Here is a 25041-nt window from a genome sequence, read left to right as displayed (position 1 = left end):
TTTTATGATGTAGATCAGTCTAGCACTTAAACTGCGATGCTTGGCACGCGATAGTTTATATCGCTTGTCGCTGAATGTATTATTCCATTTACTTCCTTGCGTGTGTATCTAGCCTAAAGTTAGCGGTAGCGCTTATGCAACAATCGGCACCTTGATGGTTATTTGCTTGGACTCTGCATTTACTGGAAGTCACTTTAGATAAAAGCGTCTGCAAAATGAATAAATGTAATGTACAGGTAAATTAAATCGAAATTGAAATCAAAAGCATTTTTTTCATGATTGTTGGCACTATGTATTGTTTCGCCATCAATCAATAAACTGATTGAATTCAGTTTGTAAGTTGTTTGTTTGTTTGTTTTTTATTGCATGGATGGGGTTAGAGATAAAGTGAAAATAAACATCTGGACCTCATCTTTGCTGTGTTATGGCCCAATGCTAGGTCAGCACTAGACAAGTTTTGGTACTACTGTGTTCTCAATGGCTGAGAATTTATCCTACTTTGGCTGCAGTGAGGTTTTGTCAGAACAACCACATCACTGTTCATGTTCATGCCATCATTCCATGTGGGAACTAGGCCGTATAAAAATGGTGGAGGTGAGCCAGGATGCGGCTGGATCGCACTTGCTCTCCGGCGAATAACTCCGTTGTCTGTATATATTAAGCGTGTCATTTTGCCGTGTACACTAAAATAACTTATGAAAGAAAAAAAAAATACTCAAAGGAGCAAACTGCTGACACCAGTGGCACTTAGCACAGTCAGTATACAGAATTTTATTATCATTTATCAACTTATCAAATTACTAAACAAAATAAATATGATTAGAAAACAATCAGATTATTTTGATGTTTGTATAGCAATGAGCTACAGAGAGTTATTGCACACAAATACACACTTACACAAATACAAAATTACATTTTTGTTTCTTTGTTTCCATTTCAGGTCATTTCCAGCATTTGATGTGGCACTTGAATCATATTTTGAATCCAAATAACAGAATTATCATAAATATAAGAAATCGTAAAATTAGGTGCAGGTTTTCTGCATTTCCTGTATTAAGTTACCTACACACACACACACACACACACAATGGATAAGTACTCTTTAAGAAAATAGCTGCAAAAATGAAAAACAAAGAGCTGAGCACAAAATTAGTTTTCATTGGTGTTGCCGCCACTCTTCAGCTGAAGTGCTGTTCTTACAGACAGAGGGAATGATATTCTTCTCTTATGACACACCCCCCTCACTGATTGTCTATGCCATTGGTCAGAGCTCTCCTTCTCCCTCTTCAGCGACTATTCTTTCAATGTCTGCCCAGTCCAGCTTGCTAAGAATGCTCCCAGTGCTCTCAGACATGGTTTCCAGTATGTCCTGCTCTCTCCCTGCCAGTCTGTGCATCCATTCTCTATTGTCGTCCACCAGACCCTAGGCAGAGAAACAGCAAAGGAGAATCGTGAGAACGGGATTAACTCTCATGTGATACACTTAAATCTACAAAACTTTCAGACATGTACAGATCTTAAGCCTCATCAAAATGAAAATGTAATGATGCGTGAAATATGTTCCTGTGCAAAAACGTTGACATAAAAATTATTGAACACAGGCATTGTGCTGTTTGCTGTGCATTATAACAGTCTTACTGAGATGTCATGGCCTCTCACCTGGCCTGTGTCTTGGTTCTCTGTCCTGAGGAGTCTGCGGACTTCCAGAGGAGGACTCCAGGGGCTCACCACCTCCCTCTCTTCATTCTCCTCCCTCTGCTCCTGCTCCTTCACTGTTCTGTGTCCTGCTGGGGACCTGCTCAACACTTTACTCTGGTCTACAGAGAGACGAGATTTAATCATTTCTAGTATCACAATGTTAGAAACTGCACAGCAGTCAAAAGAAAAAAAAAAAGTTCTCACTTTGTCTTGACTTTGTCTTTGCTCCTGTTCTACCTCTCAGGTCTGTTATCATGCCCCGGCGTGTGACCTGAGACATACGGTCACCTGGGAGTGCACACGCTATAAGGCAAGATATAATATAAAGCACTGATGAGTTTTTCAATGACAAGTCTCTTTTGAGAAGACTTCTGTATACATTCAAAGAGTAAGGCTAACAAGAGGAAATTTTAGAAAAGAACATAGTTAGACCAATGACCTGGTCTGTGGAGGCCTAATCTGCTTCTAAGAGTTCCAGTTCCTCCTGCTGCACCGCCCCTCTGCAAAACCACCGTCCTTCCCGGGGAAGAAAGAGAACGCGTTCTTCCTGTTTGACCCTTGGGACTTTTGTTCCTTCCTGTTGACTGACTTCGACTCCTGGAACGTAGCAGACCTGGTCAAAAATCAGCCCGACTCCCATTTCTCTGCTAAAACGATCAGCCGTCCCTGTCATTACTCTTGATAACAAAATAAATGTAGCAGTATGACTTGAAAAAGGCTTACAGTACCTGTATGTTGACCTGGTGCTACTGCGGGCGGTGCCAGGACTGTGCTGTGAGGCAGTTCCACTGGGCAGGGGCAGAGGGGCAGTGAGTAAGTCTGTTATCAGGCTGCAGGCTTCACGAGCCCTCTGAGTATGGTGCTCCAACAGCAGCGTCCTGGTAGCAAACAGACTCATGTGAATGTGCGAGGCGGACATGCCACGTTCTCGTGTGTTTAGATATACGTTCACAAATGTCGACCCCTACGGACGAAAAAGTTTGATCGTTTGATTACAGAAGCTTGTGTCGGACTTACTTGTCCTTCTCCCGTTTGATTTGTTTGATGACCGTTAGGTCTTTGGAGCTCGGATTCTGTCGAGAATGAAATAGTTCTTTTATTATAAACTCTACTGCTTTAAGTCAATTCGTGCATGTCTGAGTAAAGACTGAGTAAATATAAACTCTCTAAAAATGTAGAGATTCCTGTTTTAAGTCATCCTGAGGAGAAAAGAGAAGTAAGGGGAACGGACGGTGGTGACGGTGGGAGTAAATGGCTTGCGCTCCATCTCTCTCCTCCCCTCCCTTTGTTTGCGGTACTCCACCAGTCTCTCCCGCTGTTTTCTCCTCATCCACGCCCTCAGCTCTCTTCTCTCCTCTTCCATCCTGTCTGTCCTCTGTCTCTGCCTCTCTTCCGGTCTGTGGCAACAACACAAACTGTCTCAACTCAGACAGCTCTTCTGTTACAGCAGCGGTTTATTTTCAAGATTCCTGGCTTTCTTTCGTTCAACATGTGATTGGTCGATTTATTTTTTCTCAGTTGACATGAGTAGTGATGCTGTTAAAGCTGTCAATATGCTCTCTTCATTACTGTACAACAGCTAACAGTGATGTAGAATAGTTCTAATGTTTACTGTGTCAATTTGCAGATGCATGATCTACATGTCTTAAAACACTTAATGGAAATTTCTTTCCAGAAAAAACTGACATCATACGAAAGCTGAGGAACAATAACATTGTCAGTTACACTGCTAAACCTAAAACATACTTGTAAAAGGACACGATATTCCCGTTCTCCGCCCAGTTTAAGCATGTGCTTTTCTTTAGCCCACACGTGGCTGCTTTATACCTGTCCAGCTGGGCTGCCCTGCTGTAGGACAGACCGAGTGCAGTGGGAGAGATGGCACCGTCCCTCACTAAGTCCCCCAAGATGTCAGCAACATCACTCAGTCCACTCAGACCCAGAGTCTCCTGCACTGGTCTGGAACAAGAGAGACAACGGAAAGGTACAAATATACTCGAGGCAGGAAATGCAAATGTAATAACAAGCTAATAGCACTGGAAAGTTCTAAACGAAAACCATATCAAAACTTACCTTCCGGAACTCTCAACCATAGATTCTGCTAGATCTGTTGAAGGGGGTGGGAAACATAAGCCAGCAGTGATACACAAGTTGCTGTAACAATGTAGAGCTGAGAGAGCTAAAGCACTAGAGACATGCTCTCCTTTCTCAGTTAGTGCCTCTATCCATTACATGTTTTAGCTGAGAAAAAAATCAGCAGCCAGGGTAGAGTTACAGGCGTGCATCCGCTGTGTTCACTATAGCACTGTGACCTCAGCTAGGACAGACAGACAATGGTAAATAGTGCTTTACCTTCATTAGTATCCCATGCTGCCTGCTCTGGTTTCACTGGAAACAGATGCAAACACACACACACACACACACACACACACACACACACACACAGGGAGAGAGAGAGATTCTGTTCAACCTTGAGGCTTGAATGAGGTCACGGCGAAACGAGGCCACGTAAGTAAAACCTCACTGTGCGTAAACCCAGCTGAAAAAGCTTTCCCAAGATTAATCATATCCTGCATACCAAATGATGCTTGCAGGAAACTATTAAATATACTTATGTAACAGACAACTGAGATTACGATGAATGGGAGCATACGTATCATTTTAAGCTGAATTTACGCCTAGTTATTTTCCTGTTTAACGACAAAAGGACGGTAGGGCCATATAAACCTGTGGTTGAAGGTGGGCGTTGACAGATGGAGCTCTCGGCGGACGCAGCTGGAGGACAGAGAGACTGGCGCCCCCTTTGGAAAAGAGGACTGACTTTTCTTGGAGTAGAGGCTAAAAACTTCGCATTTCTGTCTTCCCCATCTTCCTCTTCGAGGTCTGTCAACTCTCTGGTATGCTGCAGGGCAGGTTGTGAGTATTTCACTGTACACAGGTTTAGTTGTGAAAATGAAAAAGAAAAAAAAGAACCAAAAAACGGTGAGAGACGACACATTGTGCTTCCTTCTTCCATAAATATCCCCATGAATGTGAAATAATGTTTTACACTGGGTCCACATGAGACTTTTTTGGTTTTCTACGTATTGATGGGAGAGACAAAGGCATACATGACTAACCCTCTTGTGTTACTGGAGGTCTGCGGAAGTGTGACTCATCATCAGCCATCACTGCAGGGCTCAAAGTCTCAACAGTTCTCACCAGCTGTGGGACAGCACAAATAGAAACCGACTGGTATCAAGAAAGGAGAAACAACATATGCCGAAAAGTAAAAAACGAAATTAAAAAAAAACAAAAAAAAACACAGCGTTGTTATAGATTGTCTTTTACCATCCTGGTATTGGCAAACTCTCTATCCATGTGATCAGCGATGCTCTGCAGCGCGGCCAGCTGGGCATCCATCTCTGAAAGTCGGGCGGAGACCTGACTCCTGGACAAAGCTGTTCTCTCCAGTGAACGCACCTCCACGTCCTGAGCCTTGACGTCCATCAGCACTCTGACTGTGACAGGGTCCCCGCTGGGCTCTGAGTCACCCTGCGCAACGGCAGGTGGAGAAACCCTCAGGGAAGGACCTGGAGGAAATCGCCAAAAAGAACAAACATTAGAGTGACCACTGACAGCAAAAGAAAAGACAGGAAAGGTCAGTTGTGTGTAATGAATAGCCTTCGGCAAAGTGTAACTTCACTAAAATGGAAAAAACGAGAAAGAAAAAGTTGCACGTGTCTGTCTGAAAGGTTACAGCGCAGCGCCTTTCATTTAACGCTGATTTTCTTCTTAAAGACATGAAAATGATGGAAATACCAAGCAGACTGTCTGTCGGTTCCTCTGTCATGATCTCCGCAGTAGGTACATGGGATGGAGCAGAGTTAGTGACAGAAGCTGCTAGAAGATGGAGCTGGGCGGATGACGGGGGAGAGTCGGGGGCAGTTCGCGTTGGAGATGTCCGGCGGGGGGGCAGGTCATGGAGCAGAGCCTCATCCTCCAGATCGATCACGTTGATAAACTGCCGGACCTCTGCCTCCTGCAAGGAAAAGACAGAAAGATAAACAGACAGACAGATTTCTGGTGATTCAGGTGACGGCTGGAGAGGCATATTCTCCTGTTAGTCGTGACGGAAAATGTTGTTCGGAGGCCACGACTTATCCCCACCATTTTCCTTTACAATGTCTCCATCCATTAATACATTCCTCTAATCTGCAGTTTCTGCAGATATTTTAGACCACTCATAAAGACTACACAAAGGTCGTGGACCTGCACAGTGTACTGGGAGAGTCTGAGATGGATTTCTTTACCATGTCTGGCCTCTGCTCTGCAGGACCAGAGCTCTCTGGTCGTTCTGCAGGTAAGTCCTTGGAGAAACGCAGATTTAGGAAAATATCCGGAGGCACAACTGCTGGAGCCTCCACAAGCCCAGCTGCCAGAACAACACGAAGACAACATCAGCTCGGTCAATTAGAGGCCGTGGTTTAAAGAGTGGTAACAGACAATGAAGATCGGTTTCATAGCAATGGAAGAAGACAGTGTATTGAAGAACTTACATCCAGGAGCAGAGGTTGGAGACACAGGCAAATGGACTGAAATGGCTTTATCTGTGATCGCACGTGCAGAAGCTGGGAAAACAGACAGAGAGCGAAAATACATCAGTCCAAAACAGCTATACACATACACATAAACCAACTCAAATAAGTTTCAGATTAAGTTCTATAACTTGGTTAGTAAGTGGAGCAAAATGCTAGCTGATGAACAAGACAATAAACATGCGTGTTGTGTGTTGCGTGCTGCATGTAAACACGAAAAAGTATTTCTATGTGAGGTCACGGTCCAGGAATGTCGTAAAACATAACACACCTGGCTCGGTGTTTGTGCAGGCATCCTGTATTTCAGGAGGTTTTTTCTGAGTGGACGCAAAGGCATGAAGTTCAGCAGCAGTAGCGTGGGCCTTGTCCAGCAGACTTTGGCCAGTCAGCATTGAATCAAACGACCCTGGTGATTAAAGCATATTAAGAGCTTGCTTACATAATGAATGCCTGTATACACAGCTATGTGCTAAATTTAATATTCACTAAAAGAGTAAGCAAAACACACAGCACTAATGTAAAACATTAAGTTTTCCCTTTCCTCCAAAAGGACTCTAAGACTGTGTATACTGGGAGGCGCTTACTCACCTAAGGGGATAGCATGACTCTCCTTCAGGGTGGGCTCCTCCTCCTCCTCAAGCTAAATCATTTTTGTAGGTCAGAAAAAAAAATAGAGGACAGAGCATTCAATTAAGAATAGCTATGCTCTTCACACGACTCCATTTTCAGCATGAAAATGAAACTTAGCCTCCTAAGAGTCACAAAAATAAAGCCAGTCATTCAATTCATCTTCAGTCTACTTCAAACAAAAGGTCAAGAGGGATTTTTTTTTGTTTTTTTATGATAGTTCATTTCATGATGTATTTGCATGAAATATCACTGCTTTCTCTCATCAAGGGCTAAGCTTTGCCTGCTGCCCTGTGTATGTGTATGTGTGTGTGTTTGAGTGTGTGTGTGTGTGTGTGTGTGCGTGTTTCCCCTTACCTCAGACGGAGGGATAATGGAATCCTCTGGTCTGAAAGTGACCCCAACCTTGACCTCCTCCTTCTTTTTCTCCTCCCTTCTCTTCTGTCTGAATACAGTACATGTGTAGAAAAACAAGCATTAACAGACGTTTGACATGAAATAAACGAAGAGAAAAACATTACAAATCTGGGAACAGATGAAGTATCAGACAGTTCGGTTTGTGGTCATAGAGACATGTATAGTAGTGAGAAACAAACAGGTGCTAGGGTAAAATCGGTCGGCGTTGAAGGCCCCATGGTCGAGGGCACTTCTGGAGACTGGCCACCTTTTTTTGGACAGTGTGGTGCCTGGGACGTTGCCTTCGCTGAGTCTGTCTGTCTTCAGGAGCTGGAGTTTGACCTCCGTATCCTGCTGCCGTGCTGCAGCCCATTCCATCAGCTTTTCCAGCGGGATGAGACGGGGAGCGCGCAGTGGAGACGTGTTACGACGCGTGACCTGAGGCAAAGGACGCGACAGAAACGTTTATAATCGTCTGAAGAAGAGCGGACGGTACGGCATTCGTGATTTAAAACACTGGGACTGATTAAGTCCGCAGTCAGCGACACCGTTCAATAAGTTATGCCTACTGGGCTAGGGGGGTCAGGGTCCCTCTGGAGAAGCTGGAGTCGGGGGAAGTGGCCCACAGCAGTTGGGGCGGGAGCGAGCGTCCTTGCTGGGTCGGAGAGAGGGATCTGAGGGAGAAGGAGGGGCTGCTGGGGAGGGTGAAAGCGCAGCAGCGCCAAGGGTGGAGCTGCTCTCTGAGGAGCAGGGCCCAGATGAAGGGATTCATGGCGTCTCCCTCTTTCCGTGGTGGCTCCAAAGGTTTGGGTCGGAGGATGAGAGATAAGACTGAAGTGAGGTGTGGGTGGGGCTATGGTAGGCTCCGCCCACATCCTCCTCTCTTCCTCAGTTCTCCTGACTGTAGAGGGCTCATACTGATTGACCTTCGGGTGGAGGGGATGAGGACCCCAAGCTTCCCTCACAGAGACAATAGGAGGGGGGCGCAGTAATGCTGGGTGAGGCGGGCGTAGCTGCAGCAGGTGGAGGCCGGTGGCTGGTATGGGAGGAGCACTTCTCATGTTAGGAATGAGGATGGGAGGGTCTTGGGAGCTGCCACTGGGGGGCGCTTGCAAAGAGATGCTGGGAGGATTATTTGCAGTGGTAAGGAGTCCATGAGAAGGCAGACTGAAATTTCTGCCCTGTGTCTGGCTCTCCCCTGGCCACTCTGAGTGGATGCTCAACGGCTGAATTTCCTTTGAAACAATACATGTCACACAGTCATTATTACGTTTCAAGCCTCTTTGTCAAATCAAATCTGTTTCCTAAGTGTAATGACAGTATCAACAGTAGTAACCGTATGCATACCCGCATGTTGGGTGTTGCGTTGTTTTGGTCAGTCCTCTCTCTCTGAATGTTCACAGCAGACTCAACAACTGTGGTGACTGTCTGTTGGTCAGTAAGTCCGTTCTGAGACCTGGAGTCTGGGTGTTGTGGGTTCTGGGTTGTGGGCTCAGGTCCAGGGTGTTGGTTATGCTGAGGGAGATGGGTTGGGGCATCTGACACAGGGGTTGTATTTGTTTGAGGAAGAGGCTGGGAAGTGGTGATAGCAGGTTGAGGTACAGGGTCATTGGGTTGAGGTACAGGGACACTAGGTTGAACTAAAGGGACACTGGCCTGGGGGAGTAGTGTGTTAGGATGAGAAAGTTGCAGGTTAGCAAAAGAGGCTCCAACCACCTGCATGAGACTCATGAAGTTGATCTGCTGTAGCTAAGAATAAAAAAACAAACAAACAAACAAACAAACACACACAACAGAAAAGCCATCTGGAAGTTAGCACTTGGAAGGATTAACGTATTGTTTGTTTGTCTTATGAATTTAATTGTCGTGATTCTCTCTAAGATGCAGCATCCACTCTCACCTGTACTAATCTGAAGAGCTCATCTTGAAGCAGCTGCCTGACGGGGTCAGCCTGTCGGCCTGGGCTGCCCTCAGGCAGGGTGCTGTTGGAGGGAGGGCTGGTCGTCTGAGCTCCAGGCTCTAGGTTTGGCACAGGGAGAGACCGCAGGTCTGGCTGCAAAGGAGATGTTTGCTTTGACACCTCGGGCCTGAGGGGCAGAGAAACAGACAACATCAGATAACCTCCAACATAAATAAAATAAACATTTTAGATTAAAGATCCCTACTGTAGGCACAGTGAGATACATGTTTTTTTCTGAAGCAACAACAACAACAACAACAACAAAACAGTACGTGCTATGCAGTGGTTATAAGAAATGTATAATAAGAAAGGTAGCAGGTATTAAAAGATTACAAAGGTTAAGTTCAAACTGTACTTACTCATTAGGCGCTGTCTCTGTGGAATCCAATAGAGGTCTGTCCACTGTATGAGAACAAGACTCATTCTTCTCAGCTCTACAAGAGACAGACTCATTTTAACAATTCATTTGGTCATGAATATGAAAACAAAGCTGTCAGTTACTGCTTGGTGTCCATAAACAACACCCACTCCACTTGCCACAGTCCCAAGGGAGGAGCTGTGTTTGTACTCCAACCATAGCAACCTGCAAGCTTCAGCGTTTTAGTCCAACTCATGTTTTAAAATCTGTGCGCCTTGTACGTGTGATTCTATGTTAGGCTATAGCTTTATAATGAGTCATCAGCAATTTCTCAATTACGCTTCCCTCCACAGGCAGCCAATCAACGATTACGCTGAGCAGAATATTAATATCTGAGTTAAAAATGAATTCATGCTAAAGACATTAAAAGTGAATGTGCAGTGCTTGTGTCTGAGTGCTGATTGGTTGACTGGTTTAGTACAGAACTCACAGTGACAGGGATCTGGAAGAGTTTTCTTCAGTCCCTGGACACTCCAGATCAGCTAATGTTAAGGCCTACAGAAATAAAACGCCAACAAACGCAGCAATGCTCACATTAGCGTAAATTAACATTTCAGTTTAGAAGCTCAAAGAGTTTAATTTTAATAACGCATATGAAAGAAAAATCTTTTTTTTTTCTTAATGTCACTGTGATGAGAAACAGTTTTTAGATATTGAAACCGTAGTTGGGTCCCACTGAACAGCAAATTATTCATAGCCATGTTTAGTCTGCTAAATGTTAATATGTTTCACATTTTGTTTTCTGAGGAATGTGTCTCGGGTGAAGAGGTTCTCACCTGGCCTCTGGGACCACTAAGAGTCTTGGAGTGGCTGTTAATCTGAGCGGAGATGTTTGGCACAGAGAAAGAAGCAGACACCTCCCAAGTCTCCACTGCACTGCTGTCGCCTATACATCATATCAGTAACCAGATGCATTTCAGCTTAATGCAGAATTAATGGAGCGTGAAACAGCGATTTGACTAAATGAGTGAACCGTAAGTGTTTACTTCTGTGTGAAAAACCGCTCAGTACTTTGCCAGGCTGCTTTTAGCTAAACAGCTTTTAATGAACGGCGCAATTTATGAACGGCTATTACATTGACTTCAGACACAGCGAGAGCCCAGCGGGCTTGTTACCGTTAGTTTCTGCTGGAGGCTGTCTTTCACTGCCTCCGCTGGCGGGTTTTCTCTCCCCTTCCTTCCTCCCTGAGTGATGGGTCATCTCCTCTTCTTCAGACAGGTAAACCACGCTCTGCTCTTCTTCAACCCCTTCAGCATCGCACGTGCTGTGGAGTAACACAGAAGAGCACAGTAATACATGTCAAATAAAGAAGACAAAAATATGACCACAACAGAACAATACACACACACACACACACACACACACACGCATGCACACACACATCACGAGGACAAGAACATGTTTGGGGAAATTATCTTTCTTTACTCCTGCTGTCCACTCTTGCTCTCTCTAGAGTTGTGGACAGTAAGCAGAATGGGTAACTCACTCGGGTGTGGGTCCATGCTGGTGGTCTAGATCAGGCAGGGTGACGGGTGTTTCTGCTGATCCGGGGTAACCAGTGTCCACGCTGCTCTCTCTCTCCACTTTCCAGCCTGTGTCTGGCTGTAGCACTGGGGCCACTGTATACTGCCTCTCTGGAACCTGTGGAGATATGGACGCTGACTCAGATGCTCACGCAGGCACGAACAGACGGGAAAATGAAAGCAGCAAAGGATGCACTCTCAGCTAAACAGAAATGGAGAGATTACATGCTTTCCATATAATTCTCATAGTTAAACATATTAGACACCTGCATCAAAACAATACAACCCTTCACTGAACACACAGTAACTTTTTTTACTGGATTCTGTGTACTGAGGTAAGTTTCCAACCCAACAATGAGAAAACGAATTGAAACTCACCCTGAGGTGTGTGCAGGGCCTGTCCGGGGCCAAGAGGGCGGTGGTGTATCGGTGCTCCAGCAGTCTGAGGGCAGTAAGCACTGCAGGTGTGGAGGCTTTGGCTCTCATGACCACGGCGTCGTCGGGACCTCCGGGCCCTTCTGGCTTCCTCCGAGCAGGCTGAGTGTGCGCAGCCCTCCTGTCCGCCCAACGGACCATCCACTCCAGCAACCTGCCGAGCCGCGGAAACCGGGCCTCCAGTTTGGGATCCAGATCCTGCTGGAGGTCCGTGTCGGCGAGAGCCGCGGTTTTAAAGGGCCAGCGTTCCGTCTGCGCACCCCAGGGGATAGAGCTCTGGCTGGGACTGGGCTGTGAGCTTACGCGACCGTCCCCGACCGTTCCCGTCTCAGGCGACGACCCCCCCCTGCTGCAGCCGAACGCCAAAAAGGCCCTGCTGTTTCCCGCCGTGCAGCCCTGAAAGGTGGCGCAGGGTCACATTGTTTCCGCGCAGCTGGGCATCGCTTTGGACAGACGGAGCGCGGACGGTGGACGGTGGCGGTTCCGGGGTGTCGGGGGCAGACCGGAAACAACGGCCAGCTCGGAACACGGGCGCCCGGGGGCCGCGTCTCCTGGCGGCCTGTCTCCCGTCCCTTTGGCGCCGCCTGAGCGTAGTGAGCACGTCGAAGGCGGGAGAGTGCAGCTCTCTCTCGCGCAGCCGTGCCGAAAAACCGCTCGACAAAGGCAGCTCGGAGTCTTCGCCGTCCAACTTGTCCTTTTCCAACACGTAGCTGAGGAAGAGCTCTAAGAAGCGAGCGTACTCCTCATCCTCCAGCTCAAACATCCACGTCCCTACGGCAGGTAAAGAAGGAGCCTTAGCTCCCTCCGTGCCCCCTGCAGAGTCCTGGGCTCTGTCAGCTCCACCGGGACCCGCGGCCGGACTGATTTGATCTTCTTTTTCTCTCTGCGCTGATCTCTCTGCTCTGTCCTGCTGCTTCTTCGGGCTAAAGTAAGGTAAGTAAGTAAGTAAGTAAGTAAGTAAATAAAAATAAATAATACAGGCGACGCTGTAAAAAATGTTAATCTCAACTTCAAACTGTCGACAACTCAATTAAAAATAATTTTAAACATGCACAGTTTCGACATCTGCCCAATACCTATAGGGTGCACAAACCTCAATCGTCAAAAACAAAAACTCCATAATTAATGCAATAAAGCCATGAAATGTGTGTGACATATTCCTCTGACTGAGGCTGGAAGGGCATACGGCTAATGGGGTGACTGCACCTGTGAGGAGGTCTGGTCTGAAGGTCTGGAGACAGAGGTTCGGACAGCGTCTCAGCTGTGTCTCCCTCGCTGTACACCTGAGGACGCCCACAGTCCGTCAGCGTGCTGTTGCTCAAGCTCGCGCCCAGAGAGAAACGCTCCAGAAAATGAACGCCTCCTCTGTCGTCATCTTCCTCCCTCTCCCAAATGTGAAGCTCCACGGGGGCGAGGTGTTTGCCCAAACGCCTCAGCTCTCTCCGATGCCGCCTCAGCTCGTCCTGGATCAGCAGGAGCATCGTCTCTGGCTCCCCAGCCTCCGTCTTACCGTTTGCCTGTGCGTCTGTATGCATGGGAGACAACGTGGACAAAATCTGAAAATACAGCGCTAAGAGGAGGTTTGGTACGTGGACATCAGGCAGGGAGGTTCACTCAAAATGTAGTATTATGGTATAAAGCGCCACTGGCATAAACAGAAGAGTAAAATCCCTACTCTAGCACAGATATCTGTCAGTGTCGTTCTACCATCCAGCCCTATGTGGACAGAACACCCTCAGGACAGAGTATTACCTGGCAGTGAGGTGAAGTTCTGGACGGGACAAGGGCGTAACCTGTGTAGCAGGGAGTTGTACTTCTCTCTCAGAGGCACTCGCACAGACTCTTCCTCCTCCACAAACACTCTGGCCAATGTCTCCGCCACCTGGGCACAGAGGCAGGAGAGCTCAGCTACACATCAGAGCCCCGGTTTATGGCCGATCAAAACGCGAGTGTGGCGGTTACCATAGCAATAGGAGGCAGCTCTGACACCAGGCTGAGGACCAGGTCTTGCAGTATCTCCTCGGCGTTGAGAAAACGAGAGAATGGCAGAAGGCGGCAGGCCCAACGCAAGGCCTCCACACAAAGCTCGTTCAAATCTTCGTCTCTTATCTGCAACGCGCGCACACACACACGCATTCCGAGATTTTAACACTGGATGCAGTCATGCCTAAGTGTGTCCTCCTCAAAAATTCATGTTAGTACTTTCATGCGTATGTCCGTGCCCTGTACCTGAGAGTCTCTCCTGTTGTTTCTTGCTGCTTGATACTTCCTGCAGGAAACAGTAAGCCGGTCTCTGACATGCAGCATCCAGCAAAGTCCACACAGCTCCCTGAAGCATGCTGGGAAAAAGAAAACAACACTGTGATGTACCTTACCTGAGCCAGTGAGCTTTTCAACAGGCCTTTAAACCTTTCGTTGCTCACGCTTACATTCATGCGAGTAAAATATTGTACAGTGTTGATAACACTGGCTTGGCATCGACAATGAACATACTTATGATCTGTTTTGTAACGGCGTCTATGTTCCCATCTCCGCTGGCCCCTGAACGGAAGAATCCACAGCGAGCGGCAAACTTCATCAGTCCTTCAGAAAACGGTGCGTCTTTGGGCTCACCAAACCTCTGCCGGATCTGTCATCCATTTCACACGCCATTAAAAAAAATTACACTTTCAAAAGACGTTTCGAAACTGAAAAAAGGCAAAGAGACCAGACCGACCGACGGGGAAGAGACAGGACTGACCTTGTGTGAGAGCTGCTGGCAGTGGCGCAGGTTCCTGACGTACCACTCAGCGGCTGGGCGAGAACAGTGCGCAGCCCTCAAGAGCAACAGAACCCTCTGCAAAGCTCCAGATACGCCCCTACGGGATGCCTCCTCCGTAAGCGCCGACAAATCCCCTGTGGAATCCTACGGGAGACGCAGACGCGTATGGATTATTCAGTAAGAGCAGTTTTTACAGAGTTCCCTGAACAACATTAAATAAGTTCCAATTAACTAATACGTGGGCGGGACTTATTTGTAACCCGTGGGTGAGGTACACTTGTTGAGCACCTGCGTGTTGGGTGCAGGCTGTGGACAGTACAGAGGAGGCGTGGGAAGATAAAGGCCGGGACACACGAGGGGAGAAAGAGAGGAGGCCGACTGTTTGGCTGAGTCCAGGAGCAGACGAAGAGGTTGAGACACCACATCCACCTCCGCCATGACGGAGGCCTTGAGGATCTCCTGCACAGACACCTGCAGGAGCTCAGTATCCTCCGCATTCACAGAGTCTGAGAGGAAGACAGAGTTACGCACACTAATGAACATGCTCAACCCTTAACTCATACACGGTTATAAAACTCACACCATGGTTCGCTATGCAACATAAACAACACAAGTCAGCAAGGAGACAAGAAATCGCAGCACGTAATGATGTGCAGAGCATTTAACTTCTTTTCAAAAATGATATCAAAAACCACAAACCCACACATATACCAAGGAATTAAGAGAGATACATTTACCATACCCACAAAACCCAAACTGAGGTCAGTTTTTTCTAATTAAATGTGTGACTTACCATCATCATCAGAAGGTGACATTTGGCCAAGACAGGACTTAAGCTGACACTGGAAGATGTGACCAGGCTGCAGCTCTGTTGGTAGATGCAGTTCTCTCCACTTCAACCTTTAGTCACATGTACACACTCTTAGCATAGCCAATATATGCATACAACCATGGCAACCACTGCTCAATCAATGCTACCAGAGAATTTTCACACTGCACTTGCTAACAAATCATTACCAGCACTGTTATAGTTGCAAAAATCAAATGCCATGTTGAGTTCATTTTCTGTGCAAAATCAATGAACAAGCAGTCCATGGTCCATAACCTTTAATTACAACCAGATTCATGACAATAGAAATTAGATTAGTATTTCTCAAACCGATCATTATGGTCCACAGGTGCGCAGCGACCCAATTCTCCAAGCTATGGCCAGATTTAGGCCAATAATTCACTCACTTGCTGAAGTCGTAATGCTCCTTGCAGTAAGTGGTGTAGGCCAGGCTGAGGGAAGCAGCCATCTTCCAGTCGCCCAAACGGTGAGCCAGCCACACGGCCTCGGGCAGCAGCCCCCCCAGCAGGAGAAGCTCCAGAGCGTAGTCCACTGTCCACACCTCAGAGAGCTGCTGGGAGCGGACCGCCCCCGCCACGCGGCTCTGGGACAAGACCACCAGCCGTCGGCCCGAGGCTGACACGAAAAAAACGGAGACAAATATACCTTACAGACAAATATACTTTACAGACAAATATACCTTACAGACAAATATACTTTACAGACAAATATACCTTACAGACAAATATATTTTACAGACAAATATACCTTACAGACAAATATACTTTACAGACAAATATACATTACAGACAAATATACTTTACACACAAATATACCTTACAGACCACATCTCTATGGCCTCCTCGATTTGTCATAGTTGCAAAGTAGTTGGGGAGCTGATAAAATGATGATAAACTCTGTTTTACTCACTCTGAGGAAAGTGCAGAGGAGGCAGGACATCCACGTTGTGAGGGGGGAGAATGCTCAGAGGCTGGTTGGTGAAGTAAGAGGCCATGAACCTGCCCAGAGACTGAACCACTGCACGGGCTGCCTCACTGTTCACCTGTCCTGGAAGCCAGCCCTCATCCAGAGCATCTTCTACAGATGAAAGTCAGGGCAGACATACTCTCTTAACCATCCACAGTATAAAGTTACACAAATGTAACATCAGTATAGTACAGAGAATTTATGTATATTATACCAATACGCTCTTTATATACACAGTAGTTGATCACTGATTATTAACTGCAATTTAAGAGAATCTGAGAGAAGTATCACTCAACTCAGCTATGCGTAACCATTAGTAATATTACTGTTTCTACATTACACAATATTGGGAAAGTGAACAACGTACCAACTATGTCCTCTCCCTGTTCAGCCGGCGGCAGCAGCTGCCTGGCCAGGTAGTCACACAGGCCCTGTGCTTCCCTCAGCCGATACAGAAACAGGTGACTATACAGTAAGGCCAGGCAGTATCGTGTCTCTAGGAAACACGTTCTTGGGCCAGCTGTGGAACACATTAAAGGACAGAGGGGAAAGGAGCCATGATACTAACGACACTGAGCACAGGTCTAATGCATTTGCCTTCGCTATTGTCATGCTGAAAAACTTACATCTTTCTCTCTCTGCCCAAAGCTCAGCTCTCCATATCTGAGTGCTTTCACCATATGAACCCAAAATAAAGTGTTGCTCTCCTGCAAACAGAAAAGTGCAAATTGAATGCGCTGCTCTGCCTCATCAATCATGTCAAAATAAACGTGTAATCCTGTGAAAGGCCTCGACCGTTCAGCTTGACCTGCGAAACTGTGCAGAGCAGGGCTGTCTTCCAAACGGTTCCCAGCTCTCTGAAGAACCCTCTGGATTTTGGACAGAATTTCAGATACTCTCTCCAACTCTTTCGCTCTGCTGCCATAGCCGCCGTTTTGGCATAGCTCTGTTTGATAATGGACAGCCTGCGTGTACACACTTTGCCACACAGCAAGCAATCTGGAGAGCATAACATAACAACTTCACTTAAAACTTTGGAAGACAACACAAAGTTTTAATCAGATCCTCTGAACAAAATGCATTGCGTGATGTAAGTGTAAACCGCTTTGGAGCCCTGCAGTGTCTTCAAATGTCAAAAGATTTACCTAGAGGAGGGTAGCTGTGTCTCCAGCCCTGGCTCCTGCGATATCACTAGCTGAGTTCCTCCCTCCTCCTGTAGCAGTGGGAGGGAGAAGACATCGGAGGGACAGGCGTCTGCCTGATGGAGGTCTGGAGGACCATACACCGCCTTCTGTGGGAGCCTGTAGGTAAGGTTCAGACTTTGGGATGCCTTGTGGAGGATGAGAAGTGCTGCAGAAAGGCTCTGGGAGGAGAGAGGACGCTCTGAAGAAGGGTTGAGGACCAGAAACACAAACTGCCTGATAAGATCCACAGCTACGCCCAGGCAGCTGCCTCCTCTCGTGTGCGGAGCGTCCCAGGGTAAGAAAGAAAGCAGAGATTTAAGGAGGTGAAAGACGTTTGAGGCCCGGGTTCCGCTTTTCTTTTTACCAGACTGAGATCCAGGGGGACAAAGTCCGAGGAGGGCTGCCAGACGCACAGCGCAACGGGCCGCGTATTTCAAAAGCCGCTCTCTCTGCTCCGCGACCCCACCCAGAGACAGTCCCAGAGCCCACGCTGTCAGCAGACTTCGCTGAACCGCCTCTAGATCCCCCCGCAAAGTTAAGGGCTCCTCAGACTCTGGGTCCTCAGGGTCACTTTGAGAGTCCGAATGGGCATGAAGCGTGTCGAACATCGAGGCAAACTCCAGCCTGCCGCCCTCCTCTAAGCGTGAGCCGGCACACTGGCTGCAATCAGATTCATCCTCATCCTGAACCTGTGAAACCACAGACAGTTACTAAAATAAAGGCTTCAGGCATCTAAATTCTGTCACTCCAGTCATACAAATACTGTCACTCCAGTCATACAAATACGGTCCTGGTAATTCTATGGACTCTGTACACCTGAGAACTGAGGAACAGAGAAAACATTATTTGGGAAAGGTTTTGATCACTGACCAGGATTTTCTTTAACTTTTCTCTGATATCGTCACTGCCTCTCTCATCTTGCAGGCACAGGGGGAGTGTGGCTGTTGGAATCTCCTTCTGTCTCAGTAACTGTAAACTAGCTGTGAATTTCAGAGTGGACATGGACTCCAACCGACTCCTGACTCGGGGCTGTGACGCAACATGCATAAAAGAGAGCAATGTGATGAACCAGTTACCAGTCACATGACTGCTGTGAACTCATGTATATACAAAATACTACTAAAATATTACAACAGCTGCTCTCACCTCCCCTCTCACCTCAGAGTTCACCAGGGCCTTGCGAACTCTTTCCAAGCCCTCGGCTGCGTCCAGCAGGTGGGCACTTATGAGTGAGGTGGGGGAGGGGTGACTTGGCATTCTCAGCATGGTGGCCATGTACCCATCAGACACGATGAGATAGGGCAAGCGCGGGTGCCAGGTGACCGAATATCGTTGTCTCAGAGCGTCACGGAGAGACACGCTGGAACTGGAGAGGGCTCCATCCTGTTGTTGTGAAGCCACTGGAGGTCTGAAGGTGAAGCAGTGTTAAAACAAGAAACACATTATATCATTACACTGTTAAAAACACCTCCCTACTCATGCATAGTACTATGCATGCATACATAACTGAGTGTTGGCACAATTCAGGTAGAATCTGTTTCATGTGAGACGGCATACAAAGTAGAAGGGGGCACTGCTCTGGGATTTGCCATGCCAGTGGTGAGGTAACAGATACTGAGGGTAAGTGTATTGCAAACACTCATTCAAAGAACAATTCTCTGTCCTCACAAGTACTTACATGGAAATAAAATCAATGACCATGTTGAAGGAAGAAAAAGAGAGATCAGATGACTAGGGATGGAAGACAAGAAAGAGAGGAAAGAGAGGGAAACGAAGAAAGATCAAGATAAAGGAAAAACTCTAGCGAACGTAAACTATGACAGAATGTTCAATGGATTTGATTTTTTTCCGATGAAAATCATGTACCACAATGGAATCCGTTTCCTTTTTTCAAATTCTTAATAGGCATTGCTTTTAAGGCAAACAAGAAAGAATTAGATTTTACTCAAATCTGACACCCATAGGTGAGTGAGTCTTTTGGGATGCATAAGTGACACAACAGCACACAATTCTTTCTTTCTTTTCTTTTTTTTTACCAGAACCTGAAAGGACACCAAACATATTCATCTCTCTGATGATTTTACAAACACGACAGCTCAATAATGTCTCCAAACACATGAAAATGACATGTGTCTAAATGTATTTAAAATTCGTCAGGCAGCACGTAGCTTTGAGATATTTAACCCGTGAGAATGCTGAATACCTATAGGTGATCAGCGGATGAAGGGGCAAGAAGTGGGCTGGACCAAATTCAATGTTGCATCCTGTCGTAGACAGCGTGACCAGTCCGCCCAGCCGGGCCAGCAAAAGGAGGGAGCCTCTTTTTAACACGCAGGCCAAGTATAGCCCCCCTGCAGTCCAGCTCACACAGCCTACCCAGTAGGACCTGGAGGAGGGAGAAGATGCCATCGCGTTAACCTCTACCCCCACACTGAGGAGAGCCAAGGTTAGCCGTGCTACCGTTTTTGCACCAACCTCAGATACTTGGGTGGGATGTTGAGCTGTTTACTGCCGCAGCCCCCTAAGGAGCTGGACAGAGACACAAAGTTCTGTGTGCTGATAAACAACGCCTGGGTAGCCTACCAAGGGGAAACACACACAAAATAAAATAGCCACAGATAAAGGCTTATACCGTATGTGAGCGTTCACAATAATTATTTTTCTGTCTTAAAGAGATATCATACCCTCGGGTCTTTCTGATTCAGGACGACGGCCAGGAGCAGACCGTCCGGGGAAAAAGCCGAAACCAGCGCCCCTCTTGACCTTACGGGTCGGCATGGCGGGGAGAGGCACTTGAGCGGGTAGGTCTTTGTGACCCAGTGTACACTGTACCCCACTGAACTGCAAAGGACAAACACATGTCATTAATGAAATGATCCCAACACCATAAAAAAAAAAACATTTTTTTTAAATATCCTTTCACATATAACCACATACCTGAGTTTTCTCTCCCAGCCTTCCTCCCACTGAATCTTCAGGAAACTGACGATCAGCTGGTCTTCAGACGTGAAGACAAAAGCATTCATACACACATCACCAACCTCCTAGTACAAGAAAATGGATAGGAATATAGCTCAGAGAATGTTCTGGAATTTCTTCTACACACAATGAGAGAAACAAATTGCTCACCTGACTCTTGACAAAAACACTGTGATGGGATGTTTCCTTGTTCTTCGATGAGGGCAATGCTGTGTTTCCGGAGGATTCTATCTGACTCCAACGTCCGGCCACAGCGGTGTCTCTAACACTACTTAAGTCTTGAGGTCTAAAGCACTCCCAAAGGAATACCTGTCCTGTGAGCATTACCAGGAGCACCCTCTGCCCGTCCCCAGACACCAGCAGAGAGAGACGCATTGACGTCTCTAAACATGGATCAGACAGACTACAGTCATTTCCAAGCTGAAATATGACACTGAGAGAAGACCATTGCAGACTAAGCCAAGAACAAATATGCAGACCTTGAGCAAAGGCGACTAGCTGAGAAACTGCTGCTACAGACGAAATCATCTTCAGGGAGTCCTTGTCCCTGTTCCATAGAAACAGCTCTCCAGAAGTCAGTATCCCACTCAGCCAAACACCTGCACACGAAAATAAATCATTTAAACTATGATTCATCAGTGCATAACTGTAAATTTGTTTTGGTGCATCAGCTGTTAAACTAAACTCGGTCACCATTTTGAGATGCGGACATAGTCAACACTCTTGGTAGAAGTGGTTGCAGCTTTGGCGTCTTTTTTTTGGTGTGTCCCGACACAAGAATGATTTCACTAATTCGCTTGTCGTCCAAGAGGAAGACACCTTCCTTCTCCTGAAACAGACAATGCAGCTATTTAATATTTTCAACAAACACTTTGTCCGAGTCACTTCCCAACATGTATGGGAGAGAAATTCCGTTAATTCATACACAACAAACTGACAGTCACTACAATGCAGATTCTGTCCATGTCACTCACCATTCCAAGCCAACAGAACCTCGGCCATGGTTTCTTTCGTTTAATGCTAGAGGACAACAAAACTTCCAACTTCAGATTCATATTTAGCGGAGAAACAAGATCCGAGAACGTGCCCAGACCCTCAGCGTTGTTTTATCCACACACTCGCGTCATCTACTTATAAAGACGACCACGTAGTCTGTAAACAGACAAGAGATTTCACCAGACTGCGGATTGAGAGTAAGGGTTTCTTTGAAAAGTTTTGATCTATAAACTCTGAGTTTGTTCGAAAGACATTCCACTAAGTTAGCAAGCTAGCTACATATTGGGTATGTGATCTGACTGGCGCATCAGCTGTCCATCATCACAATCAACGGTTTCCAACAGCAAATTAATAACATTGTTACCTTGTATTATTTAAAGAGTCCATATTGTAAAACCCGAACCGATATGAAAACACGGTAACCATGTGTTGTAGCACCGGCCCCCATGTCTGACAGTCACAACACTCCCTATAACGGGACCGCATCAAACTAGGCTAGCGAGATTAGCAGGAAGGCTAGCAATAATGTTAAGTGAAGCAGACCAAGTGAGAAAGGGAGAAACAGTTAACTAAAAACGTTTTCCAGAAAAGTACCATTTTAATATTTTTACTATTGTTCTACAGAAGGAGAAACCTTTTGGCCTTTTTCCTTTATTAACAGAAATAATTCGAATCTCCCTCCACTTCCGGAGTTAACAAAAGCGTCATTCATTCCCATGATTCCAGAGACGTTGCCAGGTAACAAGACATGTTCGGTTTTTACAGAGCCGGCTCTGGGGTTTTATTGACAAAACTGGTATTAACATTGTTTGAATTATCAACTTTTGATCGCTAATGTGTACCCAGACTCCGACGTGACACCTTCTGCACTGCATTAAATTTTTCACACTATACCAAATGTTGCACTACATGTTTAACAACGTCTATGTGTAAAAATACTGTTTTATTTAAAAGTGCTGTTTTATTAATGTGTAAAATACTGATTGGTGTTTTTGGTGTGAACCAATCCAAAACCCCAATATAAAATGCCAGACGCGAACCTATATCAGATATATTAACATGCAAACTTATATTAGAGGTGACAAGTTTTTGTACAATTCTGTTGTATAATTTTGACTTACAATATTTTGAATGAACATCTTATTATAGTTTATGATCAAAGGCACATGCACTTGTGACAACATTGTGACCTCTGAAGTAATATTACAAAGAAACAGATGAATAGGTAATCACATACCATAACCTTATAATGAACCCTGCATTCTGAAGCCTGTAAGGTTTGGCTGGAATAGTTTTCATTTAATCTCTCATTTTTTCAGATCATAAAACTGAAAATGACAATTTCCCAAAATTGTATAACTTAACACCAAGTGTAAACTTATCAAGAATTAAACAAAACAAACCAAATAGTGTAGCTGATTGCATTTATTGAAAAATACATCAAAGTGTAAAGGCAAACTCCCAGAGGGGGGTGATGATCTGAAGCAAAATCAGTCCCCCTGGTTCATTCTTGAAGGATTATCAGTGGGCAGTAGAATATCTCAGGGTCTTCATCCTCTTATGTACAATCCTATCTGTTCCTTAAAACCTGTGAAGTCAAGGATAGTTTTTAATGTCACTAAACACACAGTAATTTTCATCTCAAACATACAGAAAATGTAAACAAACCTCTCTTTTAGTTTATTTCTTCATACTTTTTTTTTCTTTTGGGGATGAGAGTTGTCCATTTTCTGGCATGACAGATAGTAATTCCATTACATACTCAGTGACCTAACACCATCCTCCAAATGATTATAATTTAACTTTAATTTTGGTATTGTGTATCTGATGTTCATCTCTCCTTGTCTGAGTGTCTATAATTCAAGATGAATGCAGAAACCACTTTTTCAAGAGTGCCTCAATCATGAATAGAAAAGAAAGAGAAGAAAATATACAGTCTGTAATCTTTGTGCATAGTGCTACTTATGAAGCATTTTTTCTTGCCAGCAGAGGGCGCCGTTTTCTCAGAGTTCGTTGCTTAATTCTCGGCATCATCTGAGCCTTCAAGTTCACGTAGCAGACCATAATAATAATGGTAATAAAATTCCGAATAAACACATATTCTAAATGTTCAGTTCGTTTCAAAGCATGTAAATACTCGCAATGCATCTGATATTTCAGACACTGATATTTCAAAATATTACGTTGCCTATGCTAGTTTTTAAGCAGGACTAGAGTAATGGTGTGGTATGTTTTCTATTAAATACACAATGCTGTTTAAATCTTAAATCTGTATGTGACATTTTAATTGTCTGTACAACATGTTTTGGGCTTGCACATGGTCGTGTCTTATTTAATGTAACAAAATCAGCATTTCAAAATCAGTTAATATGATATTGCACATTTCTTTCAAATCACCAGTCACTTGATTTATTCCTGCGAAAAATAATACGGCAAATAAACATACCTAGGACCCACAACTGCTGTTGTCCTTTTGTTTATTAAATTTTTGACATTAATTGTATTGACTAACCGCAAAGAACTGTTTATAATTTCGCCCAAAATGGCCAAATACTGAAGGTTGAGGTACACTGGTAATATCCTGATGTTTTGTCTATACGTATAATTGAAGTTGCACAATGAATTCATTACTGTAACAGAAACAGTAACAATGTCATCTGTTTTTCTTTTTGCACAAAAGTTGAAAACAGCACATGCCCAGTGCAAAGCAATGCTTATGGGGGAAATATTGTATCAAACAGCTACCAGTAAATATTTAGTTTAGAAGATAATGATAACACATGATAATTATGGATGTAAATATTACCTAAGGTCTGGAAAACCACTGTTGCTGTACAGTGTTTGGTTTACTTTTTCTGCTTTTCTGTAGTTCAAGGTAGGAATCAATAATTAAGTCATTTAACCATCTGTCTAACCCTTTTAACCTTTGAATGTCTTTTACACTTAAATGTGTACATAAGTTCTTAGTGAATGTCAGATGTTCTCACAAATTTTATCATATAAAACACTTTCCTTTTCACAGATGTGGCCCTCCGCTTTATAAAAATATAATCACACAGATGTTGTTCTGAATACTTATCATATGCTGATATTATGGTAGTATGTTCTGAAATAAAGTTGTGTATGTCCTCCCATTTTATTTCATGTCTGATATTTTTGCCAACATACCAGTTATGAGTTACTTGTTCATTTCTAAACATCATTATGTAAGGCTGGTGTGGCAATAATGCCATTAAGCTACATATTCTGTGTGTGTGTCTCCTAAAGATCATGCCAATTAGAATATTGTCATGTTAGTAAATGTTTGGTTCTAAAAAGCCCACGCTGACTAAGGTAGGCAAATGCATAACATAACATGCTCATTTACTGAAATTTCTGTGGTTATATTTGATACAGGCTTTTTTTTTATCTGTTCAGTTATCTTTTTGCTGGTTTGAAATGCTGTTTTTTTGCATTTGCATAGATGTCATTTATAGTTGTGGTATAATATTTACTGCAGTCAACTTTCCTAGCAGGCACATCATCACACAGTTTGTATCTATATGAATTCATTACCTTAAATTGATGTACATTTTCGTGAACTCTGCTCATTTTGAAGATGTGCTTAATAAAACTATTAGTACCCTGAACAACACTGACATAAGTAACTGGGGATATAAGTGTAGAAGGTG

At 45.0% G+C, this 25041-nt stretch overlaps 1 protein-coding gene across 1 annotated transcript; it reads right to left on the bottom strand.

Annotated features, from left to right (window-relative positions):
* Window positions 1–1264: 1264 nt before the first annotated feature.
* cplane1 (ciliogenesis and planar polarity effector 1) lies at window positions 1265–21429 on the bottom strand. The gene is given in 51 exon segments (XM_030768047.1): window positions 1265–1376; window positions 1631–1817; window positions 1903–2001; window positions 2138–2286; window positions 2427–2576; window positions 2716–2771; window positions 2930–3083; window positions 3526–3657; window positions 3772–3805; window positions 4818–4902; window positions 5029–5270; window positions 5500–5719; window positions 5991–6112; window positions 6237–6308; window positions 6547–6681; window positions 6864–6915; window positions 7260–7347; window positions 7567–7721; window positions 7862–8533; window positions 8646–8813; window positions 8901–9047; window positions 9199–9385; window positions 10453–10494; window positions 10752–10940; window positions 11163–11317; window positions 11578–11994; window positions 11996–12557; window positions 12841–13159; window positions 13387–13516; window positions 13597–13743; window positions 13864–13973; window positions 14128–14263; window positions 14375–14539; window positions 14684–14901; window positions 15147–15295; window positions 15632–15860; window positions 16155–16322; window positions 16579–16731; window positions 16838–16918; window positions 17020–17210; window positions 17357–18084; window positions 18266–18424; window positions 18554–18803; window positions 19599–19781; window positions 19871–19974; window positions 20080–20236; window positions 20333–20439; window positions 20525–20757; window positions 20854–20973; window positions 21068–21203; window positions 21349–21429. Coding segments are annotated over 51 exon segments (9237 nt in total).
* Window positions 21430–25041: the final 3612 nt, after the last annotated feature.

The sequence above is a fragment of the Chanos chanos genome, chromosome 3 (genome assembly GCF_902362185.1).
Source record: "Chanos chanos chromosome 3, fChaCha1.1, whole genome shotgun sequence".
NCBI lineage: Eukaryota > Metazoa > Chordata > Actinopteri > Gonorynchiformes > Chanidae > Chanos > Chanos chanos.
This window is presented reverse-complemented; position numbering and strand designations above follow the sequence as displayed.